At 40.8% G+C, this 16,835-nt stretch overlaps 1 protein-coding gene across 1 annotated transcript; it reads left to right on the top strand.

Annotated features, from left to right (window-relative positions):
- Window positions 1-5,321: 5,321 nt before the first annotated feature.
- LOC149299266 (thyrotropin-releasing hormone receptor-like) lies at window positions 5,322-12,347 on the top strand. Its single transcript, XM_089486521.1, has 3 exons — window positions 5,322-5,698; window positions 5,934-6,357; window positions 11,943-12,347. The coding sequence occupies exons 1-3, from the start codon at window positions 5,322-5,324 to the stop codon at window positions 12,345-12,347; spliced, it is 1,206 nt and encodes a 401-aa protein (XP_089342647.1).
- Window positions 12,348-16,835: the final 4,488 nt, after the last annotated feature.

Genomic DNA, 16,835 nt, shown 5'->3' with positions numbered 1-16,835 from the left:
TGGCAGTCAGCGTTTGAAGCCTCTACCTGTGTATTTAGAAGACTCATCATTTCTTATTGATGTTTTTAAAGGATTTCCCAACATTAATGAATGAGCGTTGCTAATATGAAGCTTCCACTCGCTGGCTTAACTTTCCCCCGTGAGTTGGGCTATTAATGTACCGAAAATTTCATTATCCCTTTACTTAGACACACGGCATGCAAGTTTCCAGCGGTGTTTGTATTATTCATGTTCTTACGGCTCTTGCAACTTGTTCCCAGCACCGCTGTCTAAAGCCGCATGAGGAGGAATGCCCCCGAACTGTATTTATAAAATAACATGAGTTCCCCTGAGAATTTGAAGCGGATACACCATGGGCGAAGCAGCCTGGTCTTCAGCCTTGCCATTCACAAACCTGATTTTTGGGGTAATACGTGCCTAAAGCCTTTTAATTCCTGGAACCCCTGAAAGACTAAAGAAGTTCGTGGGCATGTAGGCGTTCCAATTGCTCACTGTATAATATAATATATAATTATGTATATATATATAATAATATATAATATACAGTATGTAGAGAATAAGCATTCTCTATATATACAGTTTTATGTTCTGTATCCGGATGGTGACCCGCCATTGGCTGTGGTTACATCGAACGATTAGAAGAATAGGCCGTTGACAAAGGAGTTAAACGTAACGAGACCTTTATTACCTTTTTTCTCACGGTTTTTAGGCAAAAATATCCAAGTTTATTATTCTTCCTGATTCCTGCAAAAAAACAATTAAGCCACCTATGTGTTCCGCGCTTCTTTTGGCTTCTAAATGTGTTACTGTGCCTTGTTGCGCGTTTTGATTGGGGTCATAGACAATAATTTAATCACTCTAACGCGACACGAATATCGCCCTTAGGGGTGTAAAAAAAAATCGTTACCCAATTCATAGAGCAAAATTTGTGGGCCGTGCCTTTCAATGTAGAATTGATTTAGCAAAGTGACTCCAGGAGGGGGGGACAGTCGCTCTCGCAACCCCCATGGTACAGTTTGACTATACGCTGGCACTATACTAATATCAATGTGATACAAACATATTATATATATATATATATATACTAAGCATCTTTATTAAATAAGTTCAATCTCAGATTTTTTTGGTATTGGTTTCTTACTAACTGAACCTTTTACGTTTTCAGTTATCTAAGAGGGTGCTAGATAGGTGGAACAGCCTTCCGGCAGAGGTTAAACATACATGGGTTAGGCATAAGGCTATCCTGAATATAAGACAAGACCGTGAATGTAATAAGCGTACTGGTGCACATGCAATAATGGATGTCATCATTAGTTAGCAGTGTTCATTTACAGCACCCTAGAAAGGGTCAAATGCATTAATCTCTGAGAGGCAGATGATGAGGTCGGTGATTGGGGCCGGTCCGGCGAATGCATGGAGTGATTCGCAGCCAGTTCTGTATGCCGAGTAATTCAGGATTCCCCGTTTACAGCCGCATGTGACAGTTTCAGCACCGCGGACAGCAGCTCCCATAGCGTATAATGAGCCACAGACGGGCGTCCTCAATGAACCGGCTTTTAAATAAAGGGCAGACATCAGTGCCTCTCACACTGTGCCCCTTTGTGTATGTATCAGGATACAGGTGGGGAACAGGAGGGTTCGAGCTGCTGAAGAACGGAGGAATCGCTGCATGGCCAAGAGGTTCTGCAGCAGCAGCAGTAGTCGCAGGCTGTCGGTGAAGCTTTTTCTTCCTGGGTGAGTCATCCCACTAAACAATTGAAAATGAATGGAATGTGAATAATTGTCTATAACTTATAAGCCTATTATCCCTGGAATCCCCCCCCCCACGAGTATGTATTGTTTAATTCACGTTGTGAGACATACCCACACACTCAGTCCTGTGTGCATTAGCATAGTGTAGACTCCCTCCGCAGCCCCTCGTGTTGGGTCTGGGGATGAAGCCAACCCTTCCTCCTCTCATAGGCTGATGTAGGAGAGAGGAGCTGTCAGCCCCATATAACTATCAGCATCAGACGCGCCGTCGAGTAGAGAGGGGCTTTACAGGCTCAGCCACACAGCTGGTACCCGGGGCTGCCACGGCACGGACACGGCATCCGGCAGGTGAGTTTCATAGCTGAACTTTTTTTTTTCTCCCCACCCCATTGCTTTGATGAAGAAAAAAAGTATCCCTGAACCCTAGTAATTGCCGCTTAAATATTACAATTCTCACCGGCTCCGATTCTCTCAAGATCCAATTTAGGCAGCAGAATTTCTATGCAGCGTCTACTTAAATATTTTGCATTATTAGTACTTTTATGGCTTTTATAACACAATAGGATTTAGCCTCCCGTCCCAATAATTATATGTGGGGGGGGGGTTAGATTTGCAGCCTGCGGGCAACACGGCAAAAGAAATACATTTAAATAGGATTGAGTAGTTATTACTCTGCTTCTGTATGAGCTCAATAATTCTTTGTTTGTGCCAGGCTACCCAGTGGGTTTTATTTTCATTAATATTTTCTCAGCTAAAATTGTATTTTAAAAGCCCTGTTGACAAAAAAATAAATAATCTAACGTGCCCATGGTTTCTAAATAGCCGTGCTATTGTTATGTTTGTATTAATGCTTTTCTAATGTAACGGTAGAATGTACCTTGCTGGTTTTCGAATCATCGCTCAGCGTGACTTAGTCTCACCTGCGGCAATGCATCCAGATTCAATGGGCTTTTACAGGGAAGCAATAATAATCAAGCGATTGCCAGCTGTTGGGCAAATCCAGCCGGACAGATGTTTTATCGGTGCTAATCTAATTATCACGTCCTCCTTCCACGTTATTGTGTTTTAGCAAAACAGCCCATTTTTTTTTCCGCCTAGAGAAAATTAGGGCCATTACATAGGGAGGGAGAGCTTTAGGGCAAATAACGGAAACTTTAAACACAGCCAAGACCCTTTTGGGTTCGGATGAGTGTTTTCAGCAAACGCAATGAACTCCTCATGTCTTCTGCACCGGCGAAAGCAATATTTTAATCTTTTTGCTTGTGCCCCTATTTAGTTTGATGAATGTATACTGTAGGAGGTTCGGGATTCAATGTATAACTTGTGGGACGTGACTACTAAATATTGCTACGTAGCGAATAGTAAGTCGTTATGAACATCTTGAATTATGCTAAGTTTCCCGTCGCGATGAATATGCAAATGGTTTATATGTCCAATTAACATAGAGATAATCATGTGGAAATATCAGATATAAGCAAGAAAGTCACTGAAATCACACAAAACGACTTTCAGAAATAGCAATCCTATTTTGACAGAAAAAACTATTATTAAAGCTTGCTTTGGGTATTAATATTTAAGTCAAACCCCATCTCCATTCTGCTCTGTGAATCGTGTTAATAAACTACGACTACAAGCAGCACAAGGAAAAAAGTGACAATATAACACTTCGCTGTCACTAACATTATACGTCACGTTCTAGATCTATTTCCATCTCAGGATTTCAACGTCTTATTCCCCCCTCCTCCTCAAAGTATTGTTATATTTCTGTGCAGGTCCAGGATGGTTTTCATTGAGTTTAAGTTTGTTGTTAACAGGCTTCCGTTTAGAATTCCCAGAATTCCATGAAATGTTAACACGTGTGCATTTGGGTTAGAATGTGAGCGCGTGTGCGCGTGGAATTTGATTGTGCGATCAAGAATAGGTTGCCAAAAATGATACAAACCTGTTTTACTACATCCAACATGTTTTTTGTTTTTTTTTACTGGGAATTCTCATTCAAACTTTTTCTCCACGTAAGTCTAATTACAACCCCCCCTAATTGGTTTGTATCCCCTTATACCAAGTCAAGCCCAATTAGAATGCACGGTGTCTGAAAATAGCGGGCACGTTTTAACTGATAATGCTCTGATTGGTGAGATGATGGAGGGGGGGGGCGGCATCTCGCTGTGTTGGCAATGCCTCCATTCATGTCCCTTTTTTCCACCCCAATGGGTCCCGCCTCTGGATGGCAAACCCCTTTTACACTCATTTCCATAGCTAGCAATTCATAAGCTTTGAGCAGAAATTCCGTATGAAATTATTTTTTTATTTTATTTATAAATATTATTATTATTCTTAAGAATTTTTTTTTAGAAGATTTGTACTCTAACTCGGCAATAAAATAATTTTCTTTAGGAGCATTCCACTAATTAATGCGCATGTATCGATACACACTATTCCATTATAATTATGTAAATTATTTTAAATTAATATTTTTTTAAGGCTTCATCAACAAATCCTGAATGGGGAATTAATCAGTTGGTAGAATCTACCCATCACCCAAATACATACAATGCAACTTCTTGTTAGCAGATAAGCCAATTTTTTCCCCCAGTTATTTTTTCAGTTAAATGAAAGAAACGCGGGGTATTAGATTGTTCTTTTTTGTGTGTTACGCGAGAACACATTATCCGGCCCAAAGTATCTGATTTACGCCTCCGGAGCGGAGAGAAGATACAATAAAACTGGACAGAACTTCCCGTGGTTTATGGAGAAAACATATCGCTAATCACTAAAAGATTGATTGTAGAGTCAGGATCAATGAAGAAATGTCAGTTTAGGTTAATCTACTGCCAGCCGGCTGAATTATAGTATTTAGGACCTCGGCGTACAATTCATTTGGGGCTTTTGCAATATTAAAGCTTGTGTTTGTTGCTGTGCTGGAATTTTCTCATTCACCTTCTGAGGCTGAGAGTTATAAGATTTATAGTTTAACAATAGTTCTACTTGCTTTGTGCATATACAGTATATATATATATATATGTATATATATATTGTATGTTATTATTTATACTGTATATATTTCCCTAGTGTGTGGGAGTAAAGCATGCTATACCAATTCAAGCGAATGAAGCGGAGTTAAAGCCGCTGGGGCAAAACTCCTAAGGGATGTGTTTAATAAGACCCATATCTGTCAGCCTGAGAGTCGTCGTTAGCAGAAACTAAAGCCCATGGACCGATCATTGATATATGGATACAAATAGCATTTTAAAGGTATAATTCAATGTTTTCCAATCTTACTGGCCGATGGGTGTGAAAAATTTAGGGTTGGATGGGCCGTGCCGCTTCTGTGATGGCTGCCTCGTTCACGCTTTAATGGCTGAGTGTTCTTCTTCTACCTAACTGTGTGGTCACTTTGCATTTGCAGATGGCACCTTGGATGACCCTGAAGCCATCTTCTCCTGGTAATCCTGTAGTCCATCTTAAACTCTAAAGTCACCATGCAACATCTCATTCATAGCTTCCGACCAGGCGCCATGGGGATACTTGGTTTATTCTAATAGAAGGACCCCCAAATTGTCACTAACATCATGGAGAACAACAGCCGGTTTGATAGCCCCACCAACATCTCCTTGGCTAACAATGACTTAGTGTTTAGCTTGATCGAGTACAAAGCCATCTCTGTGTTCCTGGTTTTATTAATCTGCGGAGTTGGTATAATTGGCAACATCATGGTGGTACTGGTGGTATTCACTACCCGTGACATGAGAACCCCAACCAACTGTTACTTGGTCAGCCTGGCCGTTGCCGACTTAATGGTCCTGGTCGCCGCAGGGTTGCCGAATGTTTCAGACAGCTTGGCCGGCACGTGGATTTACGGGCACGCTGGGTGCCTGGGCATAACGTACTTCCAATATTTGGGAATCAATGCCTCGTCCTGCTCAATCACGGCGTTTACAGTGGAGAGGTAAGATTGTGCGCGTTGTCACCTGTGCTTAATGCGCTTGAGCCGCTAGAGACTGATTAATGTAACACTATTATCAATAATTATTTCTATTATTATTTAAGTGAAAAGATAAAGAAAATACGATTACTTTGAATATTTAACTGGTTGGGAGATTGGAATATTAAATGTGAATGGGCTGTTGATATTTATTGTCCCTCTAAATGAGGATTAATTATGTTTTTTTTTTTTCTTTCAGATATATTGCTATTTGTCACCCGATGAGAGCCCAGACAGTCTGCACAGTGTCACGGGCCAAGCGAATTATCACCGCCGTATGGATATTCACATCCATATATTGCATGCTTTGGTTTTTCCTGGTTGATATCCAAGTGAACAAGAACCAACAGGTGGAATGTGGTTACAAGGTCTCCCGTAACCTCTACCTGCCGATATACCTAACAGACTTTGCCATTTTCTATGTCATTCCGCTCTTTGTCGCCACCGTCCTCTATGCTCTGATCGGACGAATCCTGTTTCTCAACCCAATACCCCAGCATCCGGAGAGCACCACGGAGCGATGGAGGGAAAAGAGTTCGAAGGAGAAAAACGGGTCGCAAACAGAGGGGAACAAAAGCAGCAATCGCCCCAGGCCAAAGGGGGCGCTGTCTTCAAGAAAGCAGGTAATGGAAAACCCCATTATTAATAGGAACCTAGTATTCTAATTGGAATAGTCTTATTTAAGCATATTATTGATGTGTACTTGGATTCCATACTAATCAGTAAAGAAGTGGCATTGTGGTTCCTTTGCGTTCCCCGGTATGAAACTCTTATTTTTGGTAGGCACTTTGTGTCTTGTTAGTGTTCATCTTAAACCGTATGGCCTGGCGGTAGATCCGTACAAAGCAATGTCACATTTTAAAGCAGCGGTCTTCACCATCCAGCCTGCGGAATCATATAAGTACAGTAACTATGCGTCTCATTCATTTACGGAGGTCGTTAAAGGGCTAGCAGCGACTCCTGCGCTTGCGGTAATAGATGCTGTGGTTTGCTGATTAATGGCATGAATTAGAAAGTGTGTCTAGGGTGGAATGTGGTTGTTTTCATGGATGTATTCTAATGATATTATCTTCAATTATTATTGTGTATGAATTGCATGATCTTGTGCCTTATGGCCACCAGTGTCATTGTGATGGCTTTCTAGAGTTCTGCCCACCAAGCTTGTTACAAAATATGGTAATCATAACCCCATCCTAATGGCTCCTTTGTGTGATTGAGATCCAGGAGTGGACTGAGATCAAGGGCCGGCTGGATAAACTCTATCCGCTAAGCCACGTCAAAGCACAGCAAGCGGCCACATGCGCATGTCAGGTATATACTACATTATTACATCTGCTGCCTGAAAACTGTTATGTAGGATGGGTTATTGGGCACCAACTTAATGGCTAGTCCTGGCCTGCTGAGATCTTTTAATAGCCCATAAAGCAGATTTAACTTAGAACATGCAGGTGTGAGCATGGCTAAACACCAAGACCCCCCAGTTCCTCTATACCTGTGTTTGGCCTAAGCCCTATCTGTACCCCATCCACAAACGTTACCTTTAGATAATTATTATTTTTGTAGGGTCTCTGTAGTATCTGAGCCCTGGCTAACTATAAGCTGGCCATGACCTACTGAATATATCGTGCCAGGCTGCCATATATCCACTGGCGCACCCAAACCCAAGAGCAACGCCTTCCGTCCCACGTGAGATAACCTTTTTACCTTTTTCCATCTTATCACGGCGTCTTATAGCCGTCTTATAATGATCTCTTTATACGATGTAACTCCGCGCACCAGCCAGGGTTCCATCCTCTGACACCGGTTGTTATGACACTCGTCGAAGGCCATACATTTAATAGCGCGGGGTTTAGCAGTTATATGAAAAGTGCGTTAACAGTTTTACGCGAGGTGATTGAAGCACTTAGTGGCCATTTTCTCATAACACGGAGATAAGCGGCTACTCTGCTCTCCAAGCCGCCGGCTCCTCAAGCCGTCCTCCGACCCCGCGTGACTTTTACTCTCAGGGTACTAAACGCCATCGGAAGGCGCCGGCTCTGCCCTGTCATAGAAGAAAACAAAATAGAGATAACATTGTTATCCAACCCAATCCTAAAATAAATATAATTAACATTTCCCCTGACCCTCTCCACAGTTTGTAACCCTCCACGTCTTTGTTAATTAGTTAATTCAAGGCTATTAAGGGATTCCAGAGGGTTTTCGATAAAGTAGATTTTATTTTGCGCCTACCCAAATAAAAAAAAATGATAAAAAGCCCTGTAGCTGAATTTTTTGAACTCATAATAAAATATCTTTTATATATATATATATATATATATATATATATATATATATATATATATATAGACTTGTAGATTACTGTATGACCCAAAATCACCCCCCCCCCCATCAATGGGCCGGAAATCCATTACCAATTTTTCTTCTTCTCCGACTGTTATTGTATTGTTTATTAAAAGCCGACTCGATACATTCTCCGAGGGGATGTTGCCTTTCGAGTGCATGTGACCTGCTGTGAGACTGGATTGTTTTACCCTTTAACGTCTACTCTTTTTATGAATAACATCACAGTATGAAAGAACGGGCGCTCATCTCGAGACAACGAGAGGCGGAAGGAGAGGAGAAAATAGACACTTAATAGAAAAAAAAAATATGTACTTAACAGAACGTACTGAGCCCAAAACTCATCAGGCTTTTTTAGATTTCCCCATGTTTTCGATATATTTTTCTAGTTTTCTCAAAGTAAAGGCAGTGATTAAATAACACATATGGTAAAGAATAACCAGTATAACCAGTTCCTCTGTGTAATGGATGAGTCATAGGGACAGAAGGTGATGTTGCCCCAGGGTCCAGGTAGTTTTAGATGAGTAATACCATAACATATTGAATGGGGTCCCTTTTTTGTGATGTGTCGGGGCCCCTAAGTGGTTCCTTTTAGAGAAATCGTGGGATTTAGCTCAAGTAAGGGTTATAGAACTATATGTTTCCCGCTGTCCCCTTCGTACCTTGGAGCGTAAAATATATATCCTGGACTGGTTATGAGAAGCTTGCGATCTACAAGGAATGCATGACGTGCCAAGGGACCCAAGAAGTCCTTTTAATGCCGTATTAGATTGTTAAGTATTTTATTGGCAGTGAAACTTAAGCACAAAGCACGTCCGGCGTCCGTGACAGCGATTTGACTCGTCTGGAAGTACAGCGCAGAGCGAGACCGGAATACATTTTATGAGCTAACGCAATAAGATGTCTTTACAGGTCAGCTCCGACCCGGGAATACACTCTAAGAATAACCGCAGCTCTGCGTAGCGTGGTCTCTGCCTGATTTACGGACTGTTGGTTTTTGGAAGTTGTATTAGGCTTCGCGGCGTTCTGAGTCCATGTGAATGTAACAGATTATGTGCGTTTGTACTCGACGGAGGAGGAACGTGCTGGTCTCTCCAGGTCAGCTCTTTAAATAGGTGGCTGATCTCCCTGAATCGGTTCAGAGGAGGGGAGTCACCCGGCAGCGTCTCCTCGAATTATAAAACACTTGGGGACTTGCTCAGGCACTATGGCAACATAGAATCTGCCGGCAGGTCGGCGCCGTTCAGCCCCCGTCTAGTCTGCCATGTTTTTTCTGCTGTAAAGACTCGAACCTTAATCAGTCCTTGGTCTTGTTTGAACTAGGGCTGCAACTAACGATTATTTTAATAATCGATTAGTTGGCCGATTCTTTTTTCGATTAATCGATTAATCGGATAAAAAAATGCAATTTTTTTAAAATTTAAAATAATGTAATAAAAAACGTACAATTTACACTTTTATCTCTGTATTGCAATGGCCTCTCTCTCTCTCTCTCTATTCACCTTCTTATTTTACTGACATAATAATAAGAGCTACAAGAACCCAAACACAGTGTTTCTCAAACTAGGTTTTAATACAAAGTTATTAGTAAATATTAATTCATATGTTAACTATTTTTCATATTTAATAAAAACTATGAGAAAAAAGCCTTTTTTAAATTTTCTTTTATTTACCAAACTGCCCCCAGTTATGCACATCTGACCCCCAGCTTGCCACTCTCCCCCATATATGCCTTATACCTCTTATATGCCAGATTCCACTGTGCCCCTGATATGCCTTATACTCCTTATATGCCAGTGATATGCAACTGAGCCCCCTGATATACCTTTTACCCTCAGATATGTTTTGTGCCCCCCTGATATGCCTAATATCGATATGCCTTATACCCCCTATATGCCCTGAAATTCATAATACCCCCCCCATATACCACTATAACTAACCCATACACCACTCTGGCTCCTCCCCCTCCCATACTCCACTCTGCCTCCTCCCCCTCCCATACTCCACTCTGCCTCCTCCCCCCTCCCATACTCCACTCTGCTTCCTCCCCCCTCCCATACTCCACTCTGCCTCCTCCCCCCTCCCATACTCCACTCTGCCTCCTCCCCCCCTCTCATACATCACTTTGGCTCCTCCCCCTCCCATACATCACTTTGGCTCCTCCCCCTCCCATATACCACTTTGCCTCCTCCCCCCTCCCATACACCCCTCTGACTCCTCCCCCCTCCCATACACCGCTCTGCCTCTCTACCCGGCTCCATTACTGACAGGCACTTTAACTGCAGCTTCATAGAAGCCTCAGCGTAAGTGAAGGGCGGTAACGGAGGCTGTCTGTGCGATGCAGACCCCCACCGGCTGACAGAGAGGATGATCCTCTGTCAGCCGGTGGGGGTCTGCATCGCACAGACAGACTCCGTTACTGCCCTTCACTTACGCTGAGGCTTCTATGAAGCTGCAGTGAAAGTGCCTGTCAGTAACAGAGGTTCACAAAGCACCAGGTAGTCGGGAGAGAGGCAGAGTGATGTATGGGAGGGGGGAGGAGTCAGAGCGGTGTATGGGAGGGGTCAGAGGGGTGTATGGGAGTGGGGAGAGAGACGGAAGTGAGAGACCGGCCGACAGTGAGGGGAATCCAGGTCCCCTGCAGCGTTGCGGGGGATCTGGATTCTAGTGTTATAATCCGATCTCTGTTTGAGGTCGGATTATATAAGGAGAGGAGTTTTTTCAGAGCGTTTGCTCTGAAAAAACCCTCTTTTTCTAATCGATAAAAATCGATTCGACTAATCGATAATGAAAATCGTTGGCAACGATTTTCATTATCGATTATTATCGATTTTATCGATTAGTTGTTTCAGCCCTAGTTTGAACTATGACTTAAGTATTCAACACACCGTTAAGTTAGTTTAAAACTGGTAAACCCATCAGTCTCATCGTAGAGGGATCATTTCATTGTATCTGGGTTAATAACCTCCTGCTTGAACACAACAGAGCTCAAGCAGGGATATTCTTAGAATCTTTCCCATGTTAAGTTGTGTATTTATCAACCACTTACCATTGGCATTCTAAGAGCTTTCTAGTGGTGAGGTGGAGAGGTCCACACATTTCTGGCCAAGTGGAGGGGTAATTTGTCTAGTTTATCAATCACAGACACTATTTTAAACCAGCCTCTCCATAGTTTAATATATATTTTTGGTTTCAAAACCCCCCAAAAAAACAAAGTTGTGTAAAAAATTTTAATTTTGGAAAAAAGGATTTAAAAAAAAAAAAAAAAGAACCTGTTTTGTTATTGTTAAAACCAGCAACTACAAATAAGAACTATATTAATATATATTACTAGAATAAGGATATCCTATAGCTCTGGGGAACCAAATCTATACTCTAGGCATCCAATTCATTTTCTTAGAGCAATAAGGGGGGGGGTAGTTCTCATGACACAAGCGTAACGTGATGGAATCTATCGATCCGTAATGTTATATAATTAACGAGGAGACCTTTCGCATCAGCTTGATATTTTCTCGCGTGCCGTGTTGGTTGTAACAAATAGCATATTTTTATACCTTGTCATTCACCTTTTATTACTTGCGGTTGTAAACATAGATTTTTATGTCATGGGCTTGTAAAGCGCTTTATCATGAGAAGAGAATTCTAAATTTCTGTTTAAATGTAAATAAAATAAAAACAAAATAATTGTCCGAGCTGCACGGAGGTTCCAATTATTCCTGTTATTGTAAGAGTTTGTATCTATCTACGTCAACGCCATCTGCATTTTATCATTTATTAATATTTTGCACTCAACGATCATCGTCGTTACCTAATAAAAGCTTCACCTTATTTCCTTGACTCTGAATTTGTCATGCTTGTATTTTTGTAGGTCACCAAGATGTTGGCCGTGGTGGTCATACTTTTTGCTCTCCTTTGGATGCCCTATCGGACATTGGTTCTAGTCAATTCTTTTATGGGCAACCCTTACCTGGATCCTTGGTTTCTTCTCTTCTGCCGTGTTTGTGTTTATGCCAACAGCGCCATAAATCCTGTAATCTACAACCTTATGTCCCAGAAGTTCCGTACCGCCTTCAAGAAGTTGTGTAAGTGTGGACAAGAAGACACCCAAAGGAGAAGTATGTACTTGACCACTACCAGTTACAGTATGGTGAGGGATGGAGCCACCGCTGGAGCGGAGAAGAAAGATAAGCCAGCTCCTCAGAAACCCACCGCCCTTCCAAAACAGACCAGTAATGCTAGAACCGAAGGGGAGCTATACTACAGCGTGGTCTAACGTGCCCGTTTGGAAACGTCCTGGTTCATAGTCTATGTACGATGCGAAAGTTGGTGCCAATCCATGGGGCATATTCTACATCAAGAGCAGCAAGGACGGCATTCTTATTGAAATATAGAAGAACAGATCCAAATTCTTTGGTCATTTTGCCATCCTGTAGAAGTCTAATTTTGTACTGTGTCTTGTAGAAGAGCGATGAAGTCTCTCGGCATCCCATGCACAGGCTTTATGTATGAGTAATGTTTGAGCTTTCATAGATTTCCGCCAACGGTATGGAACCATTTTCCGTAATCAGGAGTCCTCCATGAGATGCAGGTCAAAACCCGTACGTTAAATAGCATATACCAAGTTATTATTACTTGATTTATTTTAGCAGGCATTTAAATTAGAGGGAAAAAAAACAATTCAAATAGATGGATGGGTCAAAGATTGGATCTTTAACTTTGATTCTAATGACATTGTTACATAGTTGGTTGGCACCAAAATATATTTGATTCTGGTCAGAATCCACAGTCCGCCATGGCTGAGCCAAGTACCTTCCTCTATGGCAATTTACTCCACATGCTGGGGGTACACAACCGGATTTATCATCCAACGTCCGCTGCCCGAAGATGCCAAACCCTACTTTATCATCACATTTCTCCGGCCGGCAAGATATGAACATGGAAACAGCATGATGTCGTGTGTCCAAGGGCCTCAACGGAACTTTTGAAAGAAGAAGAAGTTATTGAAGAAGTGTATTTATTGACACTTTGTATGATGGCTTACCCATCCTAAAGACCTACAGTCAGACAAATACCAAGGCCAAACTATCTGTACTATTTATGTAATCATTTATTGTGAGGTGCGTGCTGAGAACATTATCATTAACGACTTCAGAATATTTTTGGATCTATAAGAGCATGCCCCTCTCATAACTCAAAGCGGATCCCAAACTCTGTTAACCCATGCTTGTAAATTGCATACTTTTGGAGACGCGTCTGTAGTTATTACTGTGTTGTGTATCATGATGGGATCTGGTGAGTACGTTGCATCCCCCCAAAAAAATGTATTTCTAAAAATAAAAGAGAAACAAAATTCTTCTGGGAGAGATGGTTTGATGACGGGTTTTTTTTTTGTGTTTCTTTTTTTTCTGTTTATCGGGCATTCCATTTATTGGGGACCCTTTTGTATTTTTATTCCTCGTTCTTTAACGGAAAACACTGTACCCTTGCTCATGCAGTTATTATGAAAAATGGAAAAGAAATGTTACATCCTAATTGAGATATCTCAACACTCCGCGCGTGGAACAGGAGCAACCCCCTGCGTCTCTGCCGAAGACAGCATACAAAAAACACGTAGGAGGTGGGTTGAACTCCTTAGCTTCTTAAGAAATAAGTTATTTATTGGCCCATCCTACAGTCGGGACATATATATATAAAAAAGGTATATATATATACATATATATAATATGGCATCCACCAAAAGAGGACATAGAGAACCCCCAGGTATATTCTCATTAGCATATGTCTTAAAGAGCAATTTTTGTAAAGATCAATTCTGGTGCAAATTGCTAAATGTGGAGTAATCAGCAGGAACGTTTGGTTTCCGTGGTGACTGTCACATTGTGAACTTTGCATCAGGATCTTCTTCATATAGTGTCCATATACCAAAAGCAGGTAAGAACCGGTTGGTCCAGGTCTTAATTGAGTTTGGGGAAAACCCCCAGTTTTCTTGATGCATGTCCCCTTAAAACCCCAGCGCTCAATGTAATCAGATAATATATATAAATATATAAAAAATAATAATAATATATAAATATATATATATATTATATAAATATATGGCTCCCTGGAGCTTTGAACCGTGGGAAGTTATTCACAATGTAAACTAGCTTATAGAAAGGAGTTATTTAAACAAATTAGAATCCCCTTTAATGAGACATTTGAGATATGCAAATATTGGTAGATCAAATGGTTTTCTTTCTTCTTTTTCTTCTTTTTATGCTGTGAAGTATGCAATTTGCATATATATAGTCATACAAATCCTCCAGAAATGACAGAATAATAACTGCATTCTCTATTTGTTTTCATATTTAATAAATGCGTTAGTGCTATAAAAATTCATTACCCCCCCCCCACCAAGGGCTCTCTTGGCACGCATTACACGTGCGGCTTCTTACTGATGCGACTGCTCCGCGTTCGATTTCTTCCTGGGTCTCTTTACCGATACATTATATGTATTTATAATAATGTATTTCTTCATTCCTACTATTATAAATCCTGGCCCTACTCCGCCATCGCTTTCAAGAACCCCGAGTAGGTAACGTACATCTTCTACAGGCTGATTTATAAGTTGTTTAAGAAACAATTCACTTGGAATGTTGGAAAAGTGGGGCAGTCACCATAGCGACCAATGGAATGTTCCTTTTCAATGCCATAGTTTGCACCGTAACTGATTGTGTTCGTTGTACAACTGCAAAAACCGTAAGAAGATTAAGCAGATGCCTAGGGCCCCATCGGTCTAAGGGGCCAAGTATGGATGGAGAGAAGACTCCTTGTAGATATGTTGCTACAATGAAATATATTCTCTTCAATCACAATGTTTCTTATTACTTGTGTTAAAGATTTAATAATTATTCTTTATATATATATATATATATATAAGTATATATATATATATATTATAAAGAGTATATATATTCTTTATAATATATATGTATATATTATAAAGAATATATATACATATGTATTAAAAAGAATATTTATATATATTATAAGGAATATATATATATATATATATTATAAAGAATATATATATTATAAAAATTATATATATATATTATGAAGCATATATATATATATATATTATAAAGAATATATATAGATATTATAAAGAATATATAAATATATATATATTATAAATAATATATATAAAGATATTATAAAGAATATAATAATTACTTTGCCCCAATAAATCATTCCCTTAGGGGCCCTTAAAGCTTAAAGCCACTCTTGATCTGTGCGCATTGGCCAAACCAGATCTGTATAGCCTATAGCAGCACTCAGCAGAGGGGACTGCATAGTTAGAAGAGCACAGAAAGGATCCAGTCAGTGATGAAATTATGTCTGCAGTTAAGTAGAAAAGGAACCAAATGCTTGTTACCCAAGGAGAAAATACCCCAAGCTAAAATCGAGGGCCAAGGTGGGGTACCCAGAGTATGGCCGGCCAGTATGCGCCTGCAAACTTGCATTTAAAGGGACAGTTTTATCATGGATGGATCCACATTATTTCCCCCTTGGGATCGCTTACATCGGGAGCGTAAATGATAACGCTGGTGGCCGCGTGCAGCCATTGTTCACGGACTGCATACATTATGTCAAGCGAAACAACGCAGCATAACATCATATCACCGACAAGCTGCCGGGTTTGGAGAAGGAGATGAAACCTGACATTTTTATTTTATTTTTTGTGTTTTTTTCCCCTAAAATCCATCAATCTATATCTTTCCCGCCAGCGCCTGTCATTCCAAAGCTCTCTTTTGTATAATAATCAGAATCCCCTGATTATGGTTTTTTTTTTGCTAGTTTATTGACCGGCTGCCGGCGGAGCACAAAAGGATTCTGCCGTGGAGCGGGAACGCGGTTTTGTAGAGTGGCTCGAAGAATGACGCTTCGTGATTTAATATAAACCCTTTTACTGCCAGTGGAGAAAAACACACATTTCCAGCCGAATTCCCCTAGTCTTCTGCAGTCAGAAAGGGGGTTCGGATTAACCCCAAGAGAGGGTCCGTTAATTACGGAGCGTGATATTTAAAAATTTAAAATGTAAAATATTTAAAAAATGCCGCCCCCCTGAGAGAAAATTGAATGGGGCGCTTTCAGAGTAAGTAAGTAAACAAAAAAATCAACAATAACACCCAAAAATACGCAAAAAAACCTGAAAATATTGGTGCAGCTGCTTATTTATGCAGGGTTATAAATGTGGCCTTATCGCCATAGCAACCAGGCCTGGACTGGCCATCAGGAAAATAGGTATCTGGTCCCTAAGTGAGTGACCCCCAGCGATATACCTGCAACCACATGCCCCGAGACGGTAAAAGTGTAACGCCACCATACAAATAGTTTAACGGTTGCTATGGTGATAAGACACTGTGTGCTAAAATTTCTATTTTTACACAAAACCCCAAACATAGAGTTGAGGGGCACACACGTAGCTACTAAGTTGAGGAATATAACTCCCAGCACTCTCTCAGTCTTTTTTGTGGTGTAATGGCAACCTACTTTTCCACCAATTACATATTGTTTGCTTTAGCAACATTGTTTTTGTTTATTTATATGTATATATATTATTGTTTTTATATTATATAAATATTTTGACCCAAATTGGTGTGGAGAGGAGGGAAAGCTGCCTTTCTCAGTGAGGGAGGAGGCTGGTGGAGGTAATCAGAGAGGGCTTTCTGCACCTGTGTGACCCCCAGGTGGTCAGTTCAGGCTGCAGATACAGGGG

This window comes from Sceloporus occidentalis, unplaced genomic scaffold (genome assembly GCF_023333645.1).
Source record: "Sceloporus occidentalis isolate IW3139 unplaced genomic scaffold, rSceOcc1.0.p SCAF_29, whole genome shotgun sequence".
NCBI lineage: Eukaryota > Metazoa > Chordata > Lepidosauria > Squamata > Phrynosomatidae > Sceloporus > Sceloporus occidentalis.
Note: the sequence above shows the minus strand (reverse complement) of the source record. Positions and strands in the feature narration are given on the sequence as shown.

Excerpts from the sequence above, each read along its gene's own strand:
- LOC149299266 (XM_089486521.1), top strand. The coding sequence starts at position 5,322 with ATGGAGAACAACAGCCGGTTTGATAGCCCCACCAACATCTCCTTGGCT. Across the intron at positions 5,699-5,933 it reads ACGGCGTTTACAGTGGAGAG|ATATATTGCTATTTGTCACC; the intron begins GTAAGATTGTGC and ends TTTTTCTTTCAG. Across the intron at positions 6,358-11,942 it reads CGCTGTCTTCAAGAAAGCAG|GTCACCAAGATGTTGGCCGT; the intron begins GTAATGGAAAAC and ends GTATTTTTGTAG.